At 41.0% G+C, this 11,093-nt stretch overlaps 1 protein-coding gene across 1 annotated transcript; it reads right to left on the minus strand.

Annotated features, from left to right (window-relative positions):
- Positions 381-9,303, minus strand: TOMM7 (translocase of outer mitochondrial membrane 7). Its single transcript, NM_001097467.1, is given in 3 exon segments — positions 381-608; positions 5,769-5,817; positions 9,154-9,303. Coding segments are annotated over 3 exon segments (168 nt in total). The 5' UTR covers positions 9,257-9,303; the 3' UTR covers positions 381-592.

Here is an 11,093-nt window from a genome sequence, read left to right on the forward strand (position 1 = left end):
TTGAGAGAGATCTTAGATTCACACTTAATCACAAATCACACAACTCCCAGTGCCATTCCCACCCCCCAACAGCAGAGCCAAAGAACCCTGCTTCTTTTAATCTGAACATTACTTTAATGCAATACAGAAGTAAGGCCTGGTTTGTCACAGAGAGCTGTCTCTACTTTTACTACCATCACAGAGGGAGTTATTAATTCACAGCAAAGTGAAACTGGAATCCATGTTAAGTGAGTGACCAGGAATTAACTTGGGAATTTTCATATTTTTAAAGCAACAGCTAGGCACATAAACAGATTCCTTTTTTGAAATAATACCAAAAGGCTAAATTTTTACCTAACAATCCTATTGCGTTCCATTCAAAAAGGACTCAAGACATAACATTGTTAAAAACATTTATTTTAATACAGTCTATCATAAATAAGTCAATAGAGGTTCCACTCTGCCAGAGATGCATCTGAGAAGTAAGAGCCCTGTGCCATCCAACTGGTGAACGTCTGAACGATGTCTCATCTCTTATCCCAGCCAGAATGCACACCTTCCATGTTGTTCCTCTGCAGTGACTGCTTCCAAAACCAGATGACCAAATAGTCCTTTATCCCCAAAGTAAGCTAAAATGTTTGTGAAGAGGAGAAATAAATTAAACCCCAAGGTAAAAGCTTCTTAAACATACCTCAAGAACTAGAAGATTTTATACATTTATGTTTGTGTTTATTCATCTATCAAATTCGGAGTCAGCAGAAGGATCAATCTCATAGAGGAAAAAAAAATTAAAGAGACTTTAAAAATAGTTTTGTCACTTTTTATTGTAGTCACCTATTATAAACAAAGAAGAAAACATAAACTGAGGTCAATCAAAAACTGACATGAAGGATTGATGAACCCAGACAGTAAAGCTGTATCATTATTAGATTCAGGAAGGAGACAAGAGGCCTTTCATTTCTAAGTCCTGTGGATTTAAAAGGTAGTTTCTAGTAGTATGTCAACCTAAATAAAACTGTATTACACAATGACAATTTTAGCATTCTGTTTATTTTTAGAAAGTATTTTCCCTTTGCATGTCAAACAAACCAACATACATCTATTTCCAGTTTTCCAAAGTGTATCAAAATCTCCCATCAAACCCTGAGTATTTCTGCATATAGTTAAGATATGAAAATAAATTATTTATGGGAGTCCCCGTCATGGCTTAGTGGTTAATGAATCCGACTGGGAACCATGAGGTTGAGGGTTCAATCCCTGGCCTTGCTCAGTGGGTTAAGGATTCAGTGTTGCCGTGAGCTGTGGTGTAGGTTGCGGATGCGGCTCAGATTCCGCGTTGCTGGGTATCTGGTGTAGACCAGCAGCTACAGCTCTGATTAGATCCTAGCCTAGGATCCTCCATATGCCACGGGAGCGGCCCTAGAAATGGCAAAAGAACAAATAAATAAATAAATAAATAAATAATTCATTTATCAAGGTCTCTTCTTCAATGGTAGTGAGCATCTAAGATAAAGAGAAATGAAAAATCTTCCCTGGCCTTATACAGATAACAGGAACAATCATTCTTAGTACTCATATATTTTGCCTAAATAATGTTTTACTAAAATATTAGCCCTTATTCATTAAAGTAGTGCATTGTAAATAAAACATTTGTATCAAAGTTCCCTACGTGGCTCAGTGGTTAATGAATCCGACTAGGAACCATGAAGTTGCGGGTTCGGTCCCTGCCCTTGCTCAGTGGGTTAAGGATCCAGCGTCGCCGTGAGCTGTGGTGTAGGTTGCAGATGTGGCTCGGATACTGCGTTGCTGTGGCTCTGGCATAGGCCGGCAGCTACAGCTCCAATTCGACCCCTAGCCTGGGAATCTCCATATGCCGTGGAAAAAATGGCAAAAAAGACAAAAAAAAAAAACAAAAACAAAAAACAAAAAAAAAAACATTCGTATCAACCAACTACGGATAATGTGCCATCCTGAGTGAAAGAAGAGGACACTAAGACAAATGCAGACACAATCTCATGGAAGCCAACAAGAAAAATAGACCAGTAAATCATGAACTACATTTTCATAAGTATTATATTAAAAAATTTATATGTAAACAATAAACTTTATAATTAAATAAGTATTATATTAATATAGCATTTACATTAATAAAAACCCCAGCAAGACACAAGTCTATTCCTTTCAGAGTACAGACTAGGCAACCCAGGAAAACCTCTCAGTCAGTCTCCCCAGCGCAAGCAGCATAATCCTTTTCAGACACTCCTCAATTTCTTCCTAAATCAAAAATACCCCTGGAGAGAAACAGAAAATGTCCCCGATGACAGAAAAGAATGAATGACTGTCACACCAGAAAGGAGAGGAGCACTAAGATGACAATCAGGTGAAGAAATGAAAAAGCAGGTCAGTAGTTGCCTCATCTAGTCTGCAACTTTGTGTGTGTGTATATGTGTATATATAAATATATATATATATATATATATATATATATATATATATATTTTTTTTTAAAACGGCCACATTTGCAGCATATGGAAGTTCCCGGGGATAGGGGTCAAATTGGAGCTGTAGCTGAGTCCTATTCCACAGCCACAGCAACATCAATACCAGATCCAAGCTGTATCTGAACCTATGCTGTAGCTTGTGGCAATGCCAGATCATTAACCCCCTGAGCAAGGCCAGGGATCAAACCTGCATCCTCACGGAAACAATGATGGGTCCAGCAAGGCCACACAGGGATTAGTCCTCAACTTTGAAGGGTCAACTCTTGGTGGGATAACTGAAGTCAATACAAGTTAATACAAGAGAAGGGCACATTCCATCCCCACCTCTGGATCCTGGACCACCTGGTATTTCCCAACACTCAACTCCAGTTTAAAAACAGGCAGGCTATTCCTGTCCCAAGACCACCAAGAGGTTAGGATCATTTAATTAAGTTAATCCAACACTTAAAAAGGGCTGCCAAAGTAGTTGGCAGCTACCTTAGGTACATACACAACAAAATAGAATATAAATAAGCAATAAGCATAACACAAGGTGGGGAATGACAGACAAGAAAGAATACTATAGGAACACAAAAAGAACAGAGCAGTTTCATTTAGGAGAAGGGGGAAAAGTCTTAGGGACAGGGTGAGAGTTGAGATTGGGTTTTTCTAGAAGCAGGTTTTCGTCAAGTGAAACTGAGGGGGAAAAAGTATTCCAGGCTGAGAGAGAACAAGCATACAAAGGCATAAAAAAGAGTTTCTTCTGGGATTAGCATGCAGTACCACACAGCTAGAGTATAGCTCTCACTGGAGAAGAAGTGGGGTAAAGGAGATGACATAGAAAAGATTAAAAATTATTATTAATTTTAAAAATTATTATTAATAGCTAACTGCTCACACATTACTTGTCAAGCACTGTTAATATTTTACACACACAGTCTTAATCACTGCCAAGGCAATGAGGATTGAATAAGACTAAGATAAAGTAGGTATCATCCTCAATTTACAAAAGAGGAAACTTTATCTTAGAAAGGTTAATGGCCTCTTGGGGGAAAGTATTCGATGATAATTTCCCTTGCTTGGAAAATGTTTACACAGCTTGGCCAGGTAGCCCCATCTCTGACAATGTTTTCTAGGTACTGTTTCCCAGTTATTAGAGAAATAACTGGTCTAAGGTCAACCGGCTACTCAGTAGCAGATGTTACCTTGAGTCCTCACTTTACAAAAAAGTAGCCTGGTAGTTCCAAGAGTAAAGGCTGAAAACACAGAGCTTGGTAGGGATCTCTGAAAGCAGTTACTTTTCAGGCTGCACCAGAGGCACAGGGAACATCCAGGACCAGGGATCAAACCCACACCACAGCAGTGACAATGCTGAATCCTTAACCTGCTTCACCACCAGGGAACTCCTAGAAGCAGTTTTAAGAAATCATACCATAGGGAGTTCCCGTCATGGCACAGCAGAAACAAAGCCGACTAGGAACCATGAGATTGTGGGGTTCGATCCCTGGCCTCGCTCAGTGGGTTAAGGATCTGGCATTGCCGTGACCTGTGGTGTAGGCTGCAGGCTCGGCTTGGATCCCAAGCTGCTATGGCTCTGGTGTAGGCTGGTGGCTACAGCTCCAATTAGACCCCTAGCCCAGGAACCTCCAAATGCCCTAAGCACAGCACTAAAAGGACAAAAGACCAAAAAAAAAAAAATTATACCATAAAAGGTTAAAGAAAAAGGGGAGTGAGGAAAGGAAACAATGAGTGAAGACCGTGTACCAAAGAACTTTATCAGGGAAAAGACAGTAACTGCAGAAATGGACAAGTGGGAGTTCCCATCGTGGCTCTGGTAATGAATTGGATAGTATCCATGAGGATGCAGGTTCGATCCCTAGCCTTACTCAGTGGGTTAAGGATCCGGTGTTGCCATGAGATGTGGTGTAGGTCAAAGGTCGAAGATGCAGCTCAGATCCTGCATTGCTGTGGCTGTGCTATAGGCTGGCAGCTGCAGCTCTGATTAGACCCCTAGCCTGGGAACCTCCATATGCTGAGGGTGTGGCCCTAAAAAGGCCAAAAAAAAAAAAAGGGAAGGAAGGAAGGAAAGACAGACAGACACATGGAGGGCACATATGGTGGTAGCCCTGAAAGAAAAAAACTCTTGTTTTGAGAAAGGAGAGGCTGACAAGGCGCAGTGCTGAGTAAGAGGTCAGATTATCTGGAGGAGGTCATGTGACCCAGTGGAAAGTGTGCAAGTCTTGGAGACGGACATACTCCACCACCTACTGACTGTAATGAAGTAACAATTATAGAGATACTGTATACAACAAAGCACTTAAAACAGTGGTTGGTAACACTGTAAATAACTATACTATGACTATTATTATTTCTGCCCATTGTAGAAAAAAGTGGCTTAGTTTAGGAGTCTGAAGAAACTGAAGACCTAGACTAGCCAGTGAAAAATGTATTAGGACAAGCCACAAGAAAACGTCTCTAAGACAGAGGGTCAAGCTGAAACCCCATGGTACCTATGCAGGGGTTCTAGTCATCATAGTGCCGTATCAGTTTTTTCTACTGAGCAATCCTGCCTGTTCCAGATTCTGGCTTCACCCATAGACACACACACACACACACACACACACACACACACACACACACACATATATGAATATGTAGTCTGTAATTTGTGTTTATGCAGAAGTTTTCACAGGTGCTTATGCAACACTGGCAAGGTTGTTTCTGAGAAAGGAGATTTGACAGTGTATTTTCACAGTCACAAATGTTCATACACTTCGACTTATTAATCCCATGAGAATTTACAAGGTAATAAATAAAAACCTATAAAAATCTATGCACATTAAAATATTTCTAACATTGTTATTTAAAATACTGAAAACCTGAAAAACCTAAGCAATCAACAACTGGAAAATATTTGGGCTATCACCTCTAATTTTAGGTTAAAAAACAAAATTCTATATACGCTTATAAAAGGTTGTTTCCTTATTTGAATAAGGAAAAGATGGAAATATAGGAATTAAAAACAGTTCACCTTTGAAAGAGGTAAAATGATAATTAACTCTTTTCCTTTAAAATAGGCTTCATTATGGTTATAACATGGTACAGCATAAAAACTAGGAAGGGGAGCAAATGTAATTACCTGATAAGTTACAGTGGTCTGCAAACTGCTGCAGTTTTCCAACAGGCCAAAACTACATGTGACTGATAAAGCTCCAATACAATGCCTACCACTACTTCTCTTTTGCTTCCCATGATTCAATACTAATATATGAACATCTGCCCTGCAATGCTTATTTTTAAGAGCAGTACCTCAAAACAGTTGGTTCAGGCATTCCAGGATCTGCACCCCTCTTAAATCCTGGAGGCGGGGGAGGAAAGAGAAAGAATATTAATTAAAACCCCAGCAGACCAAAAAATTTATACTCAAGACTTTTTAAATCAACCTAGGGTAGCTAGAATGATACCCAGATCTAATAGAACTATCCAGATTTCCTATGCAAGAGAACAGTCTCGAATCTTCACTAGAGTATGAGATTATGTACAGGACTAACCAGCAGGGAAGACTAACTACCTTATTCCCGTAATACATACATTTTGCGCAGTAGCCCTCGGCATGCACTATCTTTCATTATTAGTCATACCCCCAAAAAAAGGCATCACCAATAAGTCATACTGGATGAAGGACTACAAGGCACAAAGATTTTCTTTTAACTATACTTTTTTTTTTTTCCTTTTTAAGGCTGCACTGACAGCATATGAAAGTTCCCAGGCTAGGGGCTGAATCAGAGCTGCAGCTACAGCAACACCAGATCCTTAACCCACCGAGCAAAGCCAGGGATCAAACACACATCCTCACAGAGACTATGCTGGGTCCTTAATCTGCTGAGCCACAATGGGAATTCCTAACTATACTTTTTAAGGAAACTGAAGATATCTTATTTTATCCCCTACAAATTCCTCTTTTTATAAAGCAACCAAAAATTGCTGATAGAGAGGAAAAAAAATTCAAGTTATTAACAACCTAATCAAGTCGATGCTTTTATCACAAATATGACTAAATAAACTTTTTATCTTTTAAAATGTATTTATTAACTGGACAGCATATATGCTAATTTGCTGAAATAACCAATTAAAATTAGAATTGGCATCAAGAACTGTGGAGTTTGAAACTTAATCCCATTGTTTAAGACTTCCAGCTTCACAGATGCTAGTAGAAGACACAAGATTGCAACAGAGAAACAAGGACAGTTCATAACTCTCAGCATTAACTGTGATCAGAGTATCATCATTGAAGAGATGAACTCTAAGTCTGGGGAACCAGAGTCTTTTATAACAGGCAGTGAGCATGTCTCCCCTTTGCTCTGGTACTATTTTTCAAAGCTGTTCACCCTACAAACATCTTTAAAAGGAAAATATGGAACGAAGGGTGGTCAGAGCCTCTGTTCACAAGATTTGTAGAAATTCAGGACACCAAGGAGAACTGTCTTCCAACAGGTAATTGATTAAAATCCTTTTGTTGGTAAATGTCCAGATTCTTTATCATCATGTCACTGTCTGTCCTATTTTATAGCACTATATTCCCACTATACACCCTAAAGCTCTAAAAGGTATGTTTGATTCTAAGTTATACAAGAAATTCAATATGCAGTTGCAGGTTTTAGTGAGAGCTAAGGTAGAGAAGTAAAACATGGGAACTAGGTTAGACATAAAATTAATTTTAGTTAGTTTAAGGAAAAAAATAATAATTAACAAGGAAGAAGTACTAAACAGACAATAGTTTTAACATAATCTCCACCTGAGTTGGACACTAGGGTAAAAAAATCACCATGATGGTCCTAGTAAAGAGAATACTGCCAGTGTGCACAAAAACAAAATAAACTCTAGGGTGGAAAAGGAGAGCAAAACCCTTGATAGACAGATTGTAACAACCCACCACCACTTTCTGGTAGTAGCAAAGGAATTTCAAAAAAGGGAGGAGGGAAAGGCATGTGAAAAGACCCAAAGAGCAGCAGCAAAACCACAGGGACTAAGAAAGCAGTAGCAGACTAAAACAGGACTGAATATACACAATAATGGAGAAAGGAGGTGGTGCAAAGAAGTAGAAGAATCAAAGCCCCCAAACCTTCCTTAGCTAAAAGGAGAGCCTGTCCTAGCCAAACTGAGCCCTTCCACCATTAAGTAAAAGCTGGGGGGAGGGTCTGGGAGAAAGAGATGATTCACAACCTACGAGAGCAGGGTGTCCTAATTACTTGCTCTAATCTTTGATACATATACAAAGTCACTAAAATCTGGGAAAGTAAATGCTCTTAAAAAAAAAAAAATGCATTCAGGAGTTTCTGTTGCGGCTCAACAGGTTAAGAATCTGACTAGTGGGAGTTCTCTTTATGGCACAGTGGAAACAAATCTGACTACTATCCATGAGGATACTATTTAGATCCCTGGCCTCACTCAGTGGGTCGGGGATGCGGCGTTGCCATGAGATGTGGTGTAGGTCGCAGACGCGGCTTGGATCTTGTGTTGCTGTAGCTGTAGTGTAGGCCAGCAGCTGTAGCTCCAATTAGACCCCTAGCCTGGGAACTTCCACATGCCACATTTGCAGCCATTAAAAAAAAAAAAAAAAAAAGGCCAAAAAAAAAATAAATAACATCAGGGGCGTTCCCGTCGTGGAGAAGCCAGAAACGAATCAGACTAGGAACCATGAGGTTGCAGGTTCCATCCCTGGCTTCGGTCAGTGCGTTAAGGATCCGGCATTGCCATAAGCTGTGGCGTAGGTCGCAGCCACAGCTCGGATCTGGCATTGCTGTGGCTCCGTCAGAGGCCAGCAGCAACAGCTCTGATTAGACCCCTAGTCTGGGAACCTCCATACGCCGCGGGTGTGGCCCTAAAAGACAAAACACAAATAAAATAAAATAAAATAAAATAAAATAAAATAAAATAAAATAAAATAAAATAAAATAAAATAAAATAAATAAAATAAAATAAAATCAGAGAACTCTGAAATGCGAATCTGAACCTTTGAAAACGTCAAACTTACGCTTAAACTGACAGAGCTGAAATGCTTTCATTTCCATTATCTGCCTGAATAGCGCAATTAAGGTTAAAAATACACTGAGCACTTACAAAGCCTTGCAATACAACACAGTGGTTAAGAGTATGGACCACGATGCCCACTGTTTGAGTTCATAGCTGCATGGCCTTGAGCACGGAACAAACTTTCCTAAACTTCTATTTTTTCACATGTAAACCCTTTACTACAGATGAGAAGGCGGAGGCAGCCAGCAACTGTCACTTCATGCCTCAAGGCAGTGGCCATCCATGAGGTCTAAGAGCCTCAGGCCCACCTGGAGAGGTGAGGACAAATGCCTGAAAAATCACCTAGCACCAAAGAACGAATTAGTCGCTTTCACATATATCAGGTCGTCCTAACTCTCCCAATAATCCTGAGAAGCAAGTCACCTCTATTTCACAGATGTACAAACAAAACGAAAAGATTACGTAATTTACTAAAGACCATAAAAACAGTGAAGGAAAGAACAGGAACTTGAACTCAGATTAAGCCAACCCCACTTAACCCGACAGCCTCAAAGGACGTGCGCGGCACGGTCGCGTTTCTCTCTCCCGCGCCAAGCCGAATATGGAGTCTCAGCCTCTCCACCCTCTTTCCTGTCTCCTCCCAGGTCCTTCTCCCACTGACCCAAGTAAATGACGAGAGGAATGAAGCCCCAGCGGATAGCAAACTGGCCCCCCTTGAAAAGCTGCTGCAGCCTCTGCTTGGCCTCTTTGCTCAGTTTCACCATGGCGACGACCGGGGCGACACGCTCAAGACACCACAGCCGCAACCCCACTGGGAATCCGAGAAAGAAAAGAGGTGCGCATGCGCTACACACGCCTTTACGGCAGAGTCGTGAGCGTCACCAGCGGCGGTCGTAATTCTGCGTTCTTGACCTGCCTCGCCCCTCCGCGGCCTCGCCAGTAGGGAGCGCATGCTGTGGTTGGTTTTCCTCGGATGGAGGCTTTAAATTTTCTTTCTTCGGTTTTTTGCATGGTTTCCCTGATTGCCGCATTCTTGGGGCAACTGCTCTTGGGATTCCTTCAGGCCTGAACGCCCTGTCTCTTAACTACAGTTTTACCCATTTTTTTTTTTAAATGTGCCCCCTGCCGCAGCAAAGCGGGTTTCCCGGGCTAGGGATCGAAGCAGAGTCGTTATGGAGACAATGCTGAGTAGTTATGTTGTGAGCCACAAGGGGAAGTCCTTAACCCATTCTTTTAAAGTGTATCTTGAAGTGTTCTTTACCGAACATAGAAGGGACACTAAGGAAATTAAAGAGGACTGAGTTTTAGTCCAGACTCTTACTCTGACTTGCCGGGTAATCTTGGACAAGTTAACTTCCGTCCCTATCATTTTGTTTCTTCAAACTGAATGTTTAACTGCAAAGAAACTGGCGCCCAGAAAGGCCCCTATTTATGTTTTATTTCACTTCTAGAGTATTTGTTTTGCTTATTTAACGTTTTAAATTACTTGCCAACATTTTAAAGTTTAGGAAACTTCACATGAAAATCTGGACTTTTTCAGAAAAGTTGGCCAACCCCATGGCAACAATCAACATCCATCCTGCCCTTAGTGGTTTAGGATTGCAGTGGCTCCCACTCCTGGCTGCACAATAGAATAAAATGAGATTTAAAGGCATGTTTCTGCTGGGGTCCTACTGCTGCCTGGGACCAAATCCTAGGAATTCCGTTAAGTCTGTGGTGGAGCCTAGCCTTTGGTTTATCTGTGAAGTTCTCCGCTTATGATTAAGTAACTGCCTGACCGCTGTGGATATTTGAGCTTTTGACCCCAGGTCTAGGACTTTTTAATTTCTTTCTTTTTTTTTTTTGGCCTTTTTGCCTTTTCTAGGGCCGCTTCCCCCGGCATATGGAGGTTCCCAGGCTAGGGGTCTAATCGGAGCTGGAGCCACTGGCCTACGCTATAGCCACAGCAATGCAGGATCCGAGCCTCGTCTGCGACCTACACCACAGCTCACGGCAACGCCAGATCCTTAACCCACTGAGCAAGGCCAGGGATCAAGCCTGCAACTTCATGGTTCCTAGTCAGATTCATTAACCACTGAGCCACGACGGGAACTCCAATGAATTGTATCAGGAACTAACAGCCTTGCTTAATTATGCTACTTAACCTAGAACAGGTATCTCAAATACTTTGCAAAAGAATTGACATTCTTTTTCCTGGTGGGCAACTACACTCAGAAAACCAAGTAAAATATTAACTAATATTTACTGGGCACTTAGTGTATATATGTACTGTGCTTGCTCACATTCCTTGGTTGAATCCTTGCCACTCTGTGAGATGAGATCTGTACTAAAAACCTCATTTTATAGATGAAGAAACTGAGGCATGGGGAAGTGAAGTAAATTTGCCCAATTTCATAGAGCTGGTCAGTGGTAAAAGTAGGGTCTAAACCCAAACCTCTTGTTCCAGAATTTGAATGTTAACCACTGCCTTATAGGAGAGAAGTAAACAATGGACTGGAAGAAAAGAAATCATTATGTTCTCAAACTCAGCTGTTGATGCCTCAACCCCCTGTGGAGGGGTTTGGAGAAAGGGCCTTTAAAAAGGTAATTAAGATTAAAGGA

Source organism: Sus scrofa, chromosome 9, assembly GCF_000003025.6.
Source record: "Sus scrofa isolate TJ Tabasco breed Duroc chromosome 9, Sscrofa11.1, whole genome shotgun sequence".
Classification (NCBI taxonomy): domain Eukaryota; kingdom Metazoa; phylum Chordata; class Mammalia; order Artiodactyla; family Suidae; genus Sus; species Sus scrofa.